Here is an 18,001-nt window from a genome sequence, read left to right as displayed (position 1 = left end):
GCTGAACCCCACCAACAGAAAACGTGTGTGCAAAGCGTTTCTCACGTTTAGGACACACAGAAATATGTGAGGCATCTCCACAGAAAAAACACAGCTTATTGCGCCTTCTGAATCCCTGACGTTGCGCCTTAGACAAAACTCTATCACATTGCATAGGTTCAGACGTCTGTTCAACCGGTGGCAACACCTCTCGTGTAATCCTGCGTTCACGTAAACGCCGATCAACCTGAATGGCTAAAGACATAGAATCGTCCAGACCAGAGGGAACAGGAAATCCCACCATAGTATCTTTTACGGCTTCTGACAAACCCTTCCGAAAGAGAGCAGCCAAGGCACTATCATTCCAGGTAGTAAGGACCGCCCACTTTCGGAACTTTTGACAGTACAACTCTGCAGATTCTCGACCCTGGTTCAATGCTAACAGGGTCCTTTCAGCCTGATCAATAGCATTAGGTTTGTCATACAGCAACCCCAAGGCTTGAAAAAATGCGTTCAGATTAGTCAGAATAGGGTCATCTGGTTTCAAAGAAAACGCCCAATCCTGGGGATCGCCGCGCAGCAAAGAGATGACAATTTTAACCTGCTGCGCGGGGCTCCCTGACGAGTTAGGCTTCAAAGCAAAAAATAATTTACAATTATTTTTGAAACTCAAAAATTTAGATCGATCCCCAAAAAATACATCAGGTGTGGGGATCTTTGGTTCAACAGCATGTGAACGAGCAAGATAGGCGGAAATTCCTCGCACTTCAGCAGCGAGCTGCTCCACACGATCAGACACTTGCTTTATCTCCATTGAGAGAGAAAAAAAAAATTCCCCCTACGGCCTCAGAGATATAGAGGAAAGAATATACACACACTTTTTTTTTTTTTTTTTTTTTTAAACACAATTCTTTCCTGCTATTGAGTACCCCAGGATCTGCGGTTTGGCGGGTGATTCTGTTATGATTGAGTCACCGTAGGAGGCAAAAACAGAAATGCTATCTAAGTCCTGAAAACCAGAGAAGTTGGCAACTATCAGATTGCAGACCCCTGAACCTATCAACACAACTAGCAGTAGCCGTGGGGGGTTCCTACGATGACCTAGACCCCTCGATCACAGCCGGAGAGATACATAGGCCTAAAGAAGGAAAGGGGAAATCTAACTGCCCCAGAGAAGACCCCAAAGCAACAGGCAGCCCCCCACATATAATGACGGTGAAGCAAGATGAAAACACTTACACAGACAGAAAGACAGGCTGAGCAAAGACGGGGCCCAAAAACTACCTAGATAGGAACGGATAGGAAGGCTGCTGTCTGCAATCTGCCAAAACCCTATCAGAGACAAAAGCCAACAAGCTGATATAAAAATGGCCCTGAAGCAACTAAGCTTCAAAAACTAAATCAGCACTCAGGTACTTTCAGAAGACAGAGCTCACGGAACACTGCACACTCCAGCAGGGAGTGGCAGAATCCAAAAAGCAAGAAAAACAAAAACAAATCTTAGATGCAAAAAGGCAAAACAGAAAACTTAGCTTTAGGAGAGCAAGAATCAGACTGGTGTCCAAGAGTCCACAGAGAAATCACCCGCAGGGCAGAAAGGGCGTAGGCTGCCTTAAATCCAGTCAGTGACTCCACTCAGCCAATCGTCTTCATTAGTCCCAGGTGCCTGATAATCAGGCTCACTACCTTCCTTCACTAGAATAGGGAGTTCACCAGGCCTCAGTGACGGAGGGGAAAATGAACTCACAACAGGACACATTACAGGTATGAGGAGCTATTTATAAAAGTCAATATTTCAGCGTTACTAGGGGTCAGAAACAGAAGAGCCACCTTCACAGAGTGCAGCCTTAGTGCTGCTGAAGGTGGCTCTTTTACTTAAAAACGCCCTGGGGAGGTGACAGGTTTCCTTTAAGCCTCTTTGAGATGTCAATAATTTTTCGTGTATGCAAAAAAATGGCATGAGTGTCATCAGTGTTTTGCATCCTCTTTTCAGCAGAGTTTGGTCAGTGTGTTTGTTTTTATAATCAGTGATTTTCATGTATAAACAAATTAATAAATTACATAGTTTCTCCTGTTCAATGCGATGTGAATCACAGACAGTACATGGACTGCACACTGATGCCTTCCATATGAAGTCCATGATTTTCTGGGGTCTAAAGACTTGTATTGCTGCTACTTTTCATCCATAATCCCGGTTAAAATGTAGAAAAGTCTCCACGTTTTTTGAACTGATACATGGTCCACAAAAAAATACAAAGAAGTGCAAACAGCCCATTAGATTACAAAAGGTGCATGTTCAATTTATCCTCTTATATGCAAATATTCCCATAAAAATACAGTATAAGTTTAGACTCTTCTCTGGTATTCATTTCTTATTTTTCCTTCCACTCTCATTTCATGTAATAATAATTTTACCTTTACCTCCACTTTCATATAAACTCACTTTCTCTTAATGTTGTATATCATTCAAATGCATTATATTACTGTTTATTTAACGTTTTCTTTTTTTCTTGCTGGATTCTATATATGTCTCGGAAATGTTAATTGTGTTCTCCTCTTCAATTTCACCACCTTATCACATTATTAACGTTGCTCTTTCATGGACTTCATCCACAAATTTTACACCAAAAGAAGAGAACCCACCAGGTTCTGGGTAGCTCTAGGAGGATTCTTTGTTGATATCTCATTTAAGATTCTACACTTCTATTTTTTTTTTATTTTTGCTGTTTCGGCTGTTCGTAGTTTGATATACCTCATTTTGTGTGATTTTGTGTATTCTTGTATGAATGTATTAGATTATTGTAATGTTAAAGGGAATCTGTCACCTGATATTGGAGGCCTATGCAAATGGCCTGGGTCCGGTCCGATGGGCGGTGTTTCTTCTTTTTTCTCCACCCCATCCGTGGCGCCATCAGTGATCTTCTCCGGTATTAGAGTAGTTCTTCTCTATAGTTTGCACGTGCGCAAAGCAATCTTGCTTTGCGCACGCGCAGTATGCTTTACCCAACTGCGGGCAAAGCTGATAACCATTACTGCGCATGTGCCGGTACACTATGTCCCGGAAGTATTTTGCTGTGTTCCGGGACATAGTGTACCGGCGCATGCGCAGTAATGATTGCTTTGCACGCGTGCGAACTATGGAGAAGAACTACTCTAATATCGGAGAAGATCGCGGACAGGGCCACAGATGGGGTGGAGAAAAAAGAAGAAACACCGCCCATCGGACCGGACCCAAGCCATTTACATAGGCCTCCAACATCCGGTGACAGATTCCTTTTAAATCTTGCAATACGATTGATTTCTCTCTTGTTCTCTTCCCCTTATTTCCCTGTCACCATCCCTCCGCTCAGTAAATAATCTTTAATTCCCATTACCAATCCCAGCCCTTACCAATCCTTTCGCCCTTTTACCTTCCCATATTTATCTAAAAAAAGTTTGACAAAAATTATTGAAAGACAAAAGGTGTACGTTGTATTTTTGAAAATCACAGATACAACGCGTATGTGAAAAATTGACGTCTGAATGAGACTTTCGATGCAGTAGCAGAATGACTGTTTTTTCAACCCAAAATATTACAAGTTATTGGAGTTTAGTAGCAGCCATATTGCTTACCAGTATATCTGTATACATACAGGTGACCCAATAGGAGGGAGATGTATCAAAACACAAGAAAAGTGGAAAAATTGCCCGCTGTACTGAGCAGATTTTCCTTTTTATTTTTCAGTCTGTTTCATTTTTTGTAAATTTTAATACCTCTCCTCTAATGTTTCTACTTCCCTTTTGTATCCTATGAGCCACCACAAAAAAAACAAAGTAATAACCATGTGTCCTGCGAAGCTCTAGATTTTCTGCTGCCCCTTATTTCCTCATACTCTTTAAAATTATATCCTATCTTCTATGTCATCCTTGCCAGACACTATGCCGTCATCTTCCCATCAGAGTTACGTAGCCAGCAATCAGAAACCATCTGTCTACAACTGGACAATGCTGAAGGAGAGATCAACGTGAAAATGTCACTGAAACTAGGAAACAAGGACTCCACTCTCATAGAAAAATCATTCCAGCAAGACAGCCCATTCACCTGCTTCAACTTCCAGGTAAAATGTGGACAACCACAGATTTCCATATTTCACATAGCAAACTGAATGCATTAATAATTAGATATCTTAGACCTAATGATCTTGGTGTGTTTACTTTAAAAATTGACAACAGATAGGCTGTTTAATCCTGTTATTAAATTTTTAGGGGTACTGCTATAGCTCGTAATTTCAAGTGTATTAAGTCTCCACCCACCCAGCTTGACCGACAGAAGCAGCTTGTACTGAGCAGTGTGAGATCTCAGCAGTGAGGAGGGACACTGAGAAGCTAGGTGGCTGGAATTTGAGTTAATCTTTTATAGAGGATTATACAGCCATACTGTAATGGATTTTCAAAGTAACTACATCATTCCCATCCGGTCTTAGAGACCTACTTTTATATTGTATACATTTTGTATTTTAAAATCTTGTGACAGATCTGTTTTATGTTAAAAAAAAATCTACAAAATGGCTAAAAAAGATATATTACAAAACTGCTGAATTTCACTAACTAAGCAATGTAAGAAAATACCGAGATGCTTTTATACATTAGTAAAATATATGCTTATGGTTTAATTTTATTTTGGTAGGTTCCAATTCCTGAAGATGGGTCAGTCGGCACAATAACTCTGTCCCTTGAAAGCTCAGGAGAATTAGTTACCAATACTAGTAAAGTTCTTGTAAAGAAGCCACTATCCAAAACTTTTGTCCAGACAGACAAACCTGTGTACAAACCAGGACAAACTGGTAAGAAATATAAAGGGAAGTTTCTGTGTGTGGCTATAATCACAGATTAATAAATGTTAATCAGATAAAAGTAATTTGATAGTGTGTAGAAAGTCATTGGTATCAAACATAAAGATGTGTCCACTCACTTTTTTTTTCTTAATTTGGCTAAGGATTCCAATTTATCCCAAAACATATGTAATACAATATCACACTATACAAGCAAAACCCCTAACAAGTTTCAATTCATATTATACCTATACAAACAGTATACCTTAGACATCTCCTGATCGAGTATTGCAAAATCATGATTTTTTTTCAAGTATAATATTTAATAGTCTATTGATGTTGTGATGTCCTAATATGCTAATTTTCATTGTCAAAAATGTTTACTGGGTTATGTAAGGTATTTGTGGTGGTATGTAAATCTGTAAAGTGCATATGCTTTACCCCTGCTTGGCCAGCAGAGTTCCAGTGTTAGGGGTATGTTAAAGGGGTTGTCCACTACTAGGACAACCCCCTTCATTAAGTTTGGCCCCTATAAAATAAACAAACCTATATTCTCCTCCTGTGCTGGCTCCATTCCAGCGATGTTAGCACTCGCGGTCCCGGGTCTGTGATTCAGTGAAATGACATTTGGTACCCAACACCCAATCAGCACTGGCATGACTGTCTCTGCCTCCTCTTGAATTGAACATGAAGTGGAAGTCAGAGATCAGCTGCAGCCCGGACTTCTGCTTTATACTTAGTTCGTACGATGGCGGGGACAGTGACGCCAGTGCAGATTGAGAGTCGGGTATCCGGTATCATTCCACTGCATCACAGCCCCCGAACCACAAGTGCCAACACCTCTGGAATGCTTTGGTATGGGAGGTGAATGTAGGTTTGTTTATTTTATCAGGGCCGAACATTTAGTTTAACCCCTTTCTGACATTTGACGTACTATCCCGTCCATGGGCCCCGTGCCCATATGACCGTGGATGGGATAGTACATCATCGCGATCAGCTGCGTTCATGGGGGTAGTGCAGCTGATCGCTGCCGGGTGTCAGCTGATTATCACAGCTGACGCCTGGCACTATGTGCCGGGGCAGTCACGGACCGCCACCAGCACATTAACTCCTGGCACATTGCGATCAAACAAGGGTATAAGGAAGAATCCCTGAGACGCTTGGAGCAACGAGATGTGCTCACGTTGCTTCGAGGGCCTCCTCCCTGCAGGCTCCCGGATCCAATATGGTTACAGAGGCATTCGGGGTCCTGCAGAGAAGTGGCTTTCTCAGTGCCTGCTGAGAGCAGCCGCTGAGAAAGCTTCCAGCAGTGCCTGTCAGATCGCTGATCTGACACAGTGCACTGCAAAGTGTCAGATCAGCGATCTGACACTATACAGTAATGTCCCACACTGGGACAAAGTAATAAAGTAAAAAAAACAATACTTTATCATCATACCACCGATCAAAAAGTGCAATAACACGCGATCAAAAAGATGAATATAAATAAACATGGTACCTCTGAAAAAGTCATCTTGTCCCACAAAAAACAAGCCACCATACAGCGTCATCAGCAAAAAAATGAAAAAGTTATAGCTCACAAAATAAAGTAATGCAAAAATAATTATTTTTTTATATAAAATTGTTTTTATTGTATAAAAGCGCCAAAACATCAAAAAATGATATAAATGAGGTATCGCTGTAATCGTACTGACCTGAAGAATAATATTGCTTTTTCAATTTTACCACACGCGGAATAGTGTAAATGCCCCCCCCAAAAAAATAAATTCATGAAATGCTGGTTTTTATTCATTCTGTGTCCCAAAAATCAGAATAAAAAGCGATCAAAAAATGTCACATGCCCGAAAATGGTGCCAAAAAAAATGTCAACTCTTCCCGCAAAAAATATAACCTCACATGACTCAGTGGGTCAAAATACGGAAAAATTAAAGCTCTCAAACTGTGGTGATGCAAAAACTATTTTTACTATAAAAAGCGACTTTTAGCGTGTGACAGCTGCTGAACATAAAAACCCGCCATAAATAGTAAATCAAACCCCCCTTTATCACCCCCTTAGTTAGGGAAAAATAATTAAATTTAAAAAAATGTATTTATTTCCATTTTCCCATTAGGGTTAGGGCTAGGGCTAAGACTAGGGCTAGGATTAGGGCTAGGATTAGGGCTAGGATTAGGGCAAGGGTTAGGGCTCAGATTAGGGTTAGGGGTGTGTTGGGGTTAGGGTTGGAGTTAGAATTGGGGGGGTTTCCACTGTTTAGGCACATCAGGGGCTCTCCAAACGCAACATGGCTTCTGATCTCTATTCCAGCCAATTCTGCGTTGAAAAGTCAAATGGTACTCCTTCCCATCCAATCTCTGCCATGCACCCAACACAGTGTTTTACCCCCACATATGGTGTATCAGCCTACTCAAGACAAATTGCACAACAACTTTTGGGGTCCAATTTCTCCTGTTACCCTTGAGAAAATAAAAGATTGGGGGCAAAAATATCATTTTTGTGGAAAAAATATTTTTTTTTATTTTTATGGCTCTATGTTATAAACTTCTGTGAAGCACTTGGGGGTTCAAAGTGCTCACCACACATCTAGATAAGTTCCTTGTGGGTATAATTTCCAAAATGGGGTCACTTGTGTGGGGTTTCCACAGTTTAGGCACATCAGGGGCACTACAAAAGCGACATGACACCCGCTGACCATTCCATCAAAGTCTGCATTCCAAAACGTCACTACTTCACTTCTGAGCCCCGACGTGTGCCCATACAGTAGTTTTCTCCCACATATGGGGTGTCAGCGTACTCAGGACAAATTGCACAAGAGCTTTTGGTGTCCTGTCTTCCTTGGGAAAATAAAAATAGGGGGTGAAAAGATCATTTATGTGGAAAGATATGATTATTTAATTGTACGGCTGTACGTTATAAACTTCTGTGAAGCCCTTGGGGGTTCAAATTTCTCACCACATATGTAGATAAGATCCTTGGGAGACTAATTTCCAAATTGGGTCACTTTGGCGGGTTTCTACTGTTCAGACACATCAGGGGCTCTCCAAACGCGACCTGGCACCCAATCTCAATTCCAGCCAATTTTGCGTCAAACGGCGCTCCTTCCCTTCCGAGCTCTGCCATGCGCCCAAATAGTGGTTTACCCCCACATATGGGTATTAGCGTACTCAGGACAAATTGCACAATAACTTTTGGTGTCCTGTTTCCCTTGGGAAAATAAAAATTGGGGGTGAAAAGATCATTTTTGTGGAAAAAATATGATTTTTTAATTTTACGGCTGTACGTTATAAACTTATGTGAAGCCCATGGGGGTTCAAAGTTCTCACCACACATCTAGATAAGTTCCTTGGGGGGTCTAGTTTCCAAAATGGTGTCATTTGTCTGGGGTTTTCACTGTTTAGGCACATCAGGGGCTCTCCAAATGCGATATGGTGTCAAGCCAATTATGCGTTGAAAAAGTCAAACGGCGCTCATTCCTTTCTGAGCTCTACCATGCGCCCAAACAGTGGTTTACCCCCACAGATGGGGTATCAGCGTACTCAGGACAAATTGCACAATAACTTTTGGGGTCCTGTTTCCCTTGGGAAAATAAAAATTGGGGGTGAAAAGATCATTTTTGTGGAAAAAATATCATTTTTTAATTGTACAGCTGTATGTTATAAACTTCTGTGAAGCCCTTGGGCATTCAAAGTTCTCACCACATACCTAGATACGTTCCTTGGGGGGTCTAGTCTCCAAAATGGGGTCACTTGTGGGGGTTTTCCACTGTTTAGGCACACTGGACCCAGGCAACTATAGGCCGGTGAGTCTGACTTCTATACCAGGAAAGATCTTTGAACAAATTATTAAACAACATGTATGTCAATACCTGGATAAGAATGAAGTGATTAAACAGAGTCAGCATGGGTTTCTAACTAATAAGTCATGTCAGACTAACTTAATTTCCTTCTATGACGGTATCACTGATTGGGTGGATCAAGGAAATGCTGTAGATATAGTATATCTTGACTTCAGCAAAGCATTTGACAAAGTCTCTCATACAATCCTTATTGAAAAAATGACTAAGTATGGAATGGACAAGGCAACTGTTAGGTGGATTCATAACTGGCTTAGTGATCGGACCCAAAGAGTGGTCGTAAATGGCTGTACATCCAGTTGGAAGAATGTCTCAAGTGGGGTACCACAGGGCTCTGTCCTGGGCCCTGTATTGTTCAACATCTTTATCAACGATTTAGATGAAGGAATTGAGGGTAAACTGATTAAATTTGCTGATGACACAAAGCTAGGAGGGATAGCTAATACTAGAGAAGAGAGAGAGAGGATTCAAAAAGATTTAAATAAACTGGAGAAGTGGGCAGCAACTAACAGAATGGTTTTTAACAGGGAGAAATGCAAAGTACTACATCTGGGCAATAAAAATGAAAAAAGCATATATAGAATGGGAGGAATATGGCTAAGTGACAGCACATGTGAAAAAGACTTGGGTATACTAATAGATCACAGACTGAATATGAGTCAACAGTGTGATGCAGCAGCAAAAAAGGCAAATGCAATTCTAGGATGTATTAACAGAAGCATACAGTCTAGATCACGTGAAGTCATTATTTCCCTCTACTCCTCTTTGGTCAGACCTCATCTGGAATATTGTGTCCAGTTTTGGGCACCACATTTTAAAAAAGACATCAACAAACTGGAGCAAGTTCAGAAAAGAGCGACCAGAATGGTGACCGGTCTGCAAACACTGTCTTATGAGGAAAGGTTGCAGGATTTGGGAATGTTTAGTTTGCAAAAGAGAAGACTGAGAGGAGACTTAATAGCTGTCTACAAATATCTAAAGGGCTGTCACATTGTAGAAGGATCAACTTTATTCTCATTTGCACAAGGAAAGACTAGAAGCAATGGGATGAAACTGAATGGGAAGAGACACAGATTAGATATTAGAAAAAACTTTTTGACAGTTAGAGTGATCAATGAGTGGAACAGGCTGCCACGAGAAGTGGTGAGTTCTCCTTCAATGGAAGTCTTCAAACAGAGGCTGGACAGACATCTGACTGGGATGATTTAGCGAATCCTGCTTTGAGCAGGGGGTTGGACCAGATGGCCCAGGAGGTCCCTTCCAACTCTACGATTCTATGATTCTATGATCAGGGGCTTTCCAAACGTGACATGGCGTCCGATCTCAATTCCAGACAATTTTGCATATCAGGTATCAGCGTTCTCAGGACAAATTGCACCATAACTTTTGCAGAACAATTTCTCCTGTTACCCTTTGTAAAATTAAAAAAATTGGACCTGAAGTAATTTTTTTGCGAAAAAAAGTTAAATGTTCATTTTTTTAAACATTAAAAAAATTCCTGTGAAGCACCTGAAGGGTCAATAAACTTCTTGAATGTGGTTTTGAGTACCATCAGGGGTGCAGTTTTTAGAATGGTGTCACTTTTGGGTATTTCTGTCATATAGACCCCTCAAAGTGACTTCAAATCTGATGTGGTCCCTAAAAAAAAATGGTGTTGTAAAAATGAGAAATCGCTGGTCCCATTCTATCCCTCCACAGCCCCGCGCTCTCCCTCCACAGCCCCGCTCTCCATGCGTCATCCCACTGTATCCCTGCACAGCCCCTCTCTCCATCAGTGTCCTGCTCTCTCCCTCGCAGCTCCGCTCTCGACCCACGTACTGCACTTTCCCTCTGCAACCCTGCTCTCCATCTGCCAGTGGATGGGGCTATGTGGAGTGGGCGTGGCTTAATACATACACACACATACATACATACACTCAGCTTTATATATATAGATGGGAGTTTTGCATTATTTATAAAGCCTATATAGCTGGGGGCCTTCCATTGGGCATCTGGGGTGAAGTATGATCACATTTACACATGTATATGCCACCACAAACACTTTATAATCTTTTAGGAAAAATGTTGCTAATGGTCAATCCCTTTAAACAAGATTTGGTGCGTTTTTGATGTAGCAGATTTTCTACAGTATTTCTACATCTATTAGCTTAATTAAGGTATGTTACTTGCAGGTTTTAATAAATTTTTTACATGCATTTTTATTGCGTTTTTGATGGGTTTTATATCTTTTCGGCATGTCATATTTTGAACCATGCTGCTTCTTATTTTATGCTTCCTGGTATTTGATTTTGTCAAAACATTATTGATACAGTTATGTATGATTTACGTGCATTTTTAGTTTGTTTCTCCAGCAGAAACGCACTAAAAACGCTTATGCAGATTTTCTGAAACTAATTCAATTCTATAGAGAAAGTCCACACAAAAAAATTAAGTGTACCCGCAAAAGAGATTGACTTGCTACGACTTTCAAAAAAAGCACCGCAGGTCAGTTTGTGCAGAGTAAAAATGAAAAATCAGACTGGGCATGAGATTTCTGTAAATCCCATCCACCTTGCTGGAAATGTATGACGCTGAGTTTTTTGAGCTGCAAAATACACAGCATCAAAAACTCATCTAAAATCAATTGTGGGAAAATTCAAAAAGTTTTAGTGACTGTGTTTCTTTTTTGCTTGTCACAGTAAAATTCAGAATTCTATCCCTTAATGAAGATTTCAAACCAAAAAATATTTTGGTAAGTCATAAATAAAACTAATAGCTAAAATAGAAAAGAAAAATAAGATAATTTTGTAATTTATTGGTGATAGGCCTTATGCTCATGGTGATAATGGTGGTCTATACACTTCTACTATATAACTCAAAAAAATGATGTAATGTTCAGTCAAATACCAATACAAAGGTATTTTCCCTTAGCACCATAATTAACATTGTGATTGACTAATAAACTCAATAGAAAAGTACATTCAACAGCATTTCATATTTGGAATTTATATTCCCGTTATATTTTGGAAATGACATTCCTTTCAAAAAGCTGAAAAAAAATTCTAACTATCTTTTTTTCTTAGATCCCTGTGGTTGAAGTACAGGTAAGAAAATATATAGAGAGAAAGTAATATTAATGTAAGACATCATTTATTGTCAGCATGAATGGTCATAATAAAAACGACAATAGTCTTTTTGTGGTTTTTTTGTGATTGTTTTGGAATTAAAAAATTTTTGTTGATCTTAAAAAGTGTCATCGATCGACGTGGTTGTTGTTTTCTGGTTGTTCTTTTTAGGACCCAGGAAAAAACAGGATTGGTCAATGGTTGAATGTGACGCTCAATCAGGGGATTGCTGAGCTGTCGCTTGCTCTTACCTCTGAGCCCACCTTCGGGGAATATTCCATTAAATTGAAAGACACATCCCATACCTTTGCTGTGGAGGAATATGGTGAGGAAACCCTTCTATTTTTGATATGTAACATGTGTTTGCTTAATCTAATCTAACCATTGTCTGTTCTCTTTTCAGTACTTCCAAAATTTGAGGTCAGCGTCCAGTTCCCTAAGTATGTTTTGTTCAACAGCAAACAGTTTCCAGTCAAAGTTTGTGGCAAGTGAGTAAAAAAAAACAAAAACATTTTTACTACAATTTAGGCTTTTTCTTGTATTTTATGAAAGGATTAAGTTTCTAGTAGATCCACAATGGGGTGGTTTTTAATGGTTAGAAACAGAAATGTAAAGAATCCTGAATTTATTGACAGGTTTCCAGTTTTAAAGAGTAAAATAGCATCGAAGATGTTGCTTTGCTGTCCCGCTAAAAATAATGAAAACCTTATGGAAAGCCTAATTAAAACAACTAGTGATAGTTACCTTCAGTATTAGTAAGGCCTCATCCGGTTTTTCATGTACGATAAAAACAGACCCATTTTTGAAGGTCAGAGTTTCATCTAAGTGCCATTAGAGTTTAGTCCAAGTGTCATCAGTTTTTCTCATACCTGAAAAAAAGTCTATTCTTTTCCTATCTAGCTGTCTATGACAACTGGACCGAACTTGGATGTGCTGTCAAATTTTTTCCCAAACCCATAGACTTGCATTGCCAATTTTGATCCAACACTTAGATCAATATTAGACATGCATCCATGATTTTGTGTGGACTACTCGGTCCATGAAAACCCATGGACATGTGAACAACCCCATTCACTGTTATGGGTATGAGGGCTATCCATGAAAAACATGGATAGCACTCATATGCAACAAAAAACTGATGTCTTAGGCTAGTTTCACACTAGCATATGGAGGAGCTGTGGAGGGATGCAGACTTCCTCCATGATGCTCCGCTCCCTGCCGCACCTCCTCCGTTCAGCTCCACCTACGTTGGCATATGGCCTGCGTACCCTATCTTTAGCATTGGGCACACAAGCCATGCCGATGTATGTTGAAGCCTCCGCATGCATCGTTTTGACGGTGCGGCAACCTTCGCTGAACGCACCGTGTTGGATTTTGTTGCTGTCAAAACGACGCATGTTGAGGCATCGGCATACACCGGCATTTCCTGCATGCCCAATGCTAAAGATAGGGTACACAGGCCGCATGCCGACATAGGTGGAGCTGAACGGAGGAGGTGCGGCAGGGGCGGAGCTTCACAGAGGAAGTCCGCATCCCTCTGCAGCTCCTCCATACACTAGTGTGAAACTAGCCTTAGTGAGTCTTAACGAGTGTGACTCGAATTGAATTTGAGACATCTTCCAGCTGCTGTGACTATTCTCTGAAATGGGGCTGTTGTCTCTATTCATTTTTTTAAGCTAAACATTTTTATTATTATTACTATTATTTAATGGCCTTCAGCTCTGCATCGAGCCATGGTGACTTGATGGTTGAACACTCTGTAGGAAGATCGATCTTGAGCAAGCCTAGATAGGTCCATCAGTGTCTTTTCCGTCGTTATCTTGACAGTATCAAACCATCGGGTGGGTTGCTGGTCTTCCTCTATACCTTGTTCCTTCTAACCATGATGTCCTTCTCCAGTGATTGAAGCCAGATATAGACTGTTCATTCTGCTAGCGATCTGAGAAGCAGGACTAATGGTTCGTTATTTAGAAATAAAACTCACGCTTATCACTGATTAAAAGGTCATAAATGTAGGGTCAGAATTTTATTAATGTATGTCTCTTATACAAGGTTCTTTCTTTTTTTGGTGCTTTTCATAAAATGATATTTTTGCAATTTTTCAATGTCACACATTTTATGTCCTTTCTATATGTAGAATTTCTTGTCTGTTATTGAAATTTGTCCTTATAATTTTTGCAATATTCTTTTAGATACACATATGGGAAGCCAGTCCAAGGGGATTTTACAGCTTCAATTTGTCGTGAACAAATCGTCTTTTCCGATTTCTATTGGAGGGCGAACGCAAATGAACCCCCCATATGTGCTAATTTCACTGGAAAGGTGAGGTTCTATTTTCCATTTAATAAAGTAGAAGGTATTAGAATAGTAAAAACAATTCTCCCCTTATCCCATATACAGCAAATGATTCAATCTTTAATGGAACTAGTTGATTTATCCAACTTGACTATTGACATCATGTATGAGACTACATAAACTGGACCACATTTCCTTACTTCTTGCAGTCTTGTGGACCTATCTATAACTAACTGTCTTAATTTATTGTAAAATTACTTCTTACAAATAAATCCTTGGAAATACTAGTAAAAGGCTATGGGGCCAATTCATGAATTTCTATAACAATTTGATCCACATGCAAAAAGACATTCAAAAATAATTATGGAATTATGCAATTATTATTATTATTATTATTAAATTAAGGGGTGTGTGCCTTGTAATTAATTTGTTCCATTTTTCAGCTGCTTTGCATTAGTATCAGAAATGTAATCCTGTAAGATCCCATAAAAAAAGAACAAGCCCTGGATAACCCCTTTAGGGGCTTGTGCTGAAGATCATTTTGTTGCTCTAAGTACGATCCAACAAAACATCGGATCACACTTGGACCAATGTTATTTTATGGGGCACTGCACTTTTTTTCCATCCGTAAATCGGATCGCACTCAACCATGCAAGTCAACGAGTCTATTGAAAAAATCAGACTGCACTTGAACATCATCCGAGCACCGTCCAATTTTCATGGACAGACAGAATGGAGAAGATGGAGAATTTTTTTTCTATCTTCTGCTTATCTGAAAAAAATCAGATCACACTCTGATCATACTCGATCAAACTCTAATCAGAATGTGAATAGCATAATCAAAATTATTTTCTTGGTTAAAAGAAAATATGATCTTGTGACCTTAGCCCAATTCTGACATTTCACACAGTTATTATTAATGACCCTCTATCAAGACACTGAAAATTGACTATACTTTTCTCATGTTTATAGTCATGCTTCGTGGTGCCTTCCATTTCTTTATTGCTGTCTCCTTGACTGTGAACGATCTTCTGGTCTTCCTAAATTCAAGATGGCCAACACAGTGGCATGAAGAGCACAACGGTAAGTCTAAACCATGCCTCGCTTGGCTTTTCCATGGAGACGTTGTTTAGACTTATCACTGCTCTCACTGACACTGCGGTGACTTTCTTAGGTGAAGGAGGTCTGGGACATTGGACTTAGTGGGGGAGGCAGCGAGAGGCAAATGGGTGACACCAGGTAGAGTTAATATAGATGAGAAATGTATTGTCCCTTTTTAGTACCAGGCTGGAGGATCATTTTAGTTGCATGACTCTTGAATCCGGGTTGTTTCTTCCACACAGTTGGACAGATCTGGCTGCCATACTATTGAGGTCACGTCTGGACTCTTTAAGTTAAACAAAACTAACTTGAGGAATGAACTTAAAGGCTCTGCTTCCATAACAGAGGACGGAACTGGTAAGGATAATTTATTCTAGACGTTTAGATGCTTTTTACTATTGCAAAGCAATTAGATTATGATCACTTATGCCAAAGTGGGATATGATCTTATATAAGCAGTGTCTGAAGTTTAACTGCCTTGCAGCTTAAAGATGGGGCAGAAGAAGCAGTTGCGTCTTGGTTTTGTTATCTTATGGGAGCCCAAAAATAGTTGGTATTCTCAAAGATGTATTACATTAAGGGACAAATGCTTCAATTTTGTCTCTGATTGTCATTTCACTGAAAATAAGAGTAGTCATGTTCTTCCGGCCTTCCACCGGCACAGGCAAAAACCAATTTAGGTGCAAATACCAGTCAGCCCCTGAACTGTACCAATTCTCATGGTCTGTATTTTGCCATCCACTTTTTTTGAGTAGGCAGTTTCTCTTCATCAGCATTCTGCCAGCATGACGTTCCCATCACAACATGCATAGAGCCTGCCTCTGTCCAATCACCTGTCCTCAACTGAAATCCTTCCTCTCTATGATGTCTATATGCAGATTGTCAAACAGACAGGAAAAGAGCAGAGAGATGAAAACCCAGCTGCACTTTCTGCAACCCATCTCGACATCTCTGCTGCTAGAGAGGGATTATATTTTACAACAGGTAGTGATTTCCCAAAACACAATGAGCTTGCCAATATCCAAAGACATACTAGCGCTAGATTTAAATGCCCACCATTATGTTTTGTCTGCATGCAGTTTGTTAGAAACAAAAGAAGTAACAGAGGGATATTAAGCCAATCTCCACTTTTTGTAATCTGTCTTGACATCTCTGCTGATAGAGATGGATTACACTTGACAATAGGCAGTGGACAGCTACGTTAAGAAACAGGAGACACCTGGTGGTCAGTACTTTGTGGTGATTTTTTTGGTGCTGAAAATATTATATTTGATTAATAAAGAACTTTGCAATTTTGTTAGTCATTGCATTGGCCATCATATAAGGATACTTTTGCTCAAACAGTGACCATTTAAGATAAATGATAAGTTAGAATGTTCTGTATTAACACTAGGACTACTGGACTCGTGACCCCGCCTAGAACTACTGAAAGGAGTCATTTTGACTCCTTGCTTGTTTTCGTTTATTTTTAGAGTTTCATTTGTGGTTATTTATTAATAATTATATTTTTTGTAATGTATTATTATTGTGAGATCCAACAGTAATGCTTTTGATTGTTTTTTTTCTGCTTTTCTTATTTTTCTACAGAAAATAACAATAATTATAATAGACGTTTTTCAAACATTTTTTTTTATTCAAGTGCACACATATAAACAACAACTGAAGAACAAAAAGCAGAGAAAATGTAGGTGGAGGAGCATAAAAATGAAAATATGGCGCAGAATTCACCTTCTAAACATTTGGTGTTTCGCATTTTAGGCATTGCATTTGATTTATGGCAGTACATTGCCCACACAAAGACTTACCACAAGTCTTACAATTGCCGACAGATCTATTTTTCTTGCACTTTTCTTTGATCTGGCAAAATTTTGTTTGAACCATCACTTCTGAGCATGTAGAAACTTGGGACGTGGAACCCTTTTCCCTATCTGTGACATAAGGACCACTCAACTCTCTCACAAGCGTTTGCAAAAATGCCTTGCGTGACATTTTTTGGTGGGTAACCTCCTTGAATATTATCCATGCATTTATACCCGCAAAGTCTAAGGCATTTTCAAATGCATGAACAGGCCATCTCCTTGTGCATGTTCGTGTGGTATATTTTTGTGCCATCTGATCCACTACATCTACTCCATATTTTGTTTCATTGTAAAACTTTACCGTTTCTGGAGTTTTTTTAGCGGAATCAGACGCAACAACAACATCTGGATGGACGGAACTCAAAATGACAACATTTTTGTTGGGCTTTCCTTGATATACTGTAAGTGTAAAATTGTCTTCATTTGTAAACACTTTAGTGTTGTACAATTCCTCTTTCATGGATTTTATTTCTTTAGGCACTTCTCGCCTTATCTTGTTCAGTGTTCCCACGATGGTTGTTCCTTTGCGTTTTAGCTGTTTTGCTAATTTTACTGAAGTAAAATAATTATCGGTTGTAACATTGCAACCTTTTTTCAAAAACGGGTCCAATAACTTCATTACCACATGGTCAGCTAAACGGTCCTCAGCACGGCGTGTGTCATCTTTTGCCTAGATAAGGGAAGCCATTTGCCAGATATTTGCTCTCCTTATCAACAGCTAGCCAATATTTGTGGCCATATTTATCTGGTTTGGAAGGCATGTACTGCGTGAATGGACACCTAGTTTTGCTTGGGAAAAGTTGCTCATCCACCGTTATGTATGGGCCAGGTTTGTAACACGCAATACAATTTTCAATAAACCTGTCCCATACAGTAGAAAATAGAGCAAACTTGTCCGTTTGCAGTCTCTCCGATCGAGTAGATTTCTCATCAAATCTGATAAGATAAGAGCCTAGAGTAAACAAGCTATTTTGTTCAGTATTACACAGTAATACAAGCAG

The 18,001-nt window shown here is 39.7% G+C and overlaps 1 protein-coding gene across 2 annotated transcripts in view; it reads left to right on the top strand.

The window, feature by feature from the left end:
* The window catches only part of LOC141049743 (alpha-2-macroglobulin-like), a 434,279-nt gene that overhangs the window by 5,739 nt on the left and 410,539 nt on the right, over window positions 1-18,001 (top strand). Inside the window, exons 2-9 of one of the 2 annotated variants that reach the window (XM_073546466.1) lie at window positions 3,893-4,076; window positions 4,646-4,802; window positions 11,320-11,372; window positions 11,704-11,724; window positions 11,917-12,070; window positions 12,149-12,233; window positions 13,938-14,067; window positions 15,384-15,498. The exons of the other annotated variant lie outside the window; for it this stretch is intronic. Of the exons in view, the coding sequence (XP_073402567.1) occupies window positions 3,893-4,076; window positions 4,646-4,802; window positions 11,320-11,372; window positions 11,704-11,724; window positions 11,917-12,070; window positions 12,149-12,233; window positions 13,938-14,067; window positions 15,384-15,498 (899 nt within the window). The remainder of the gene's footprint in view (window positions 1-3,892; window positions 4,077-4,645; window positions 4,803-11,319; window positions 11,373-11,703; window positions 11,725-11,916; window positions 12,071-12,148; window positions 12,234-13,937; window positions 14,068-15,383; window positions 15,499-18,001) is intronic. 2 annotated transcript variants of the gene reach the window in all.

The sequence above is a fragment of the Dendrobates tinctorius genome, unplaced genomic scaffold (genome assembly GCF_039654945.1).
Source record: "Dendrobates tinctorius isolate UK_male_01 unplaced genomic scaffold, ASM3965494v1 ptg000147l, whole genome shotgun sequence".
Lineage (NCBI taxonomy): Eukaryota > Metazoa > Chordata > Amphibia > Anura > Dendrobatidae > Dendrobates > Dendrobates tinctorius.
This window is presented reverse-complemented; position numbering and strand designations above follow the sequence as displayed.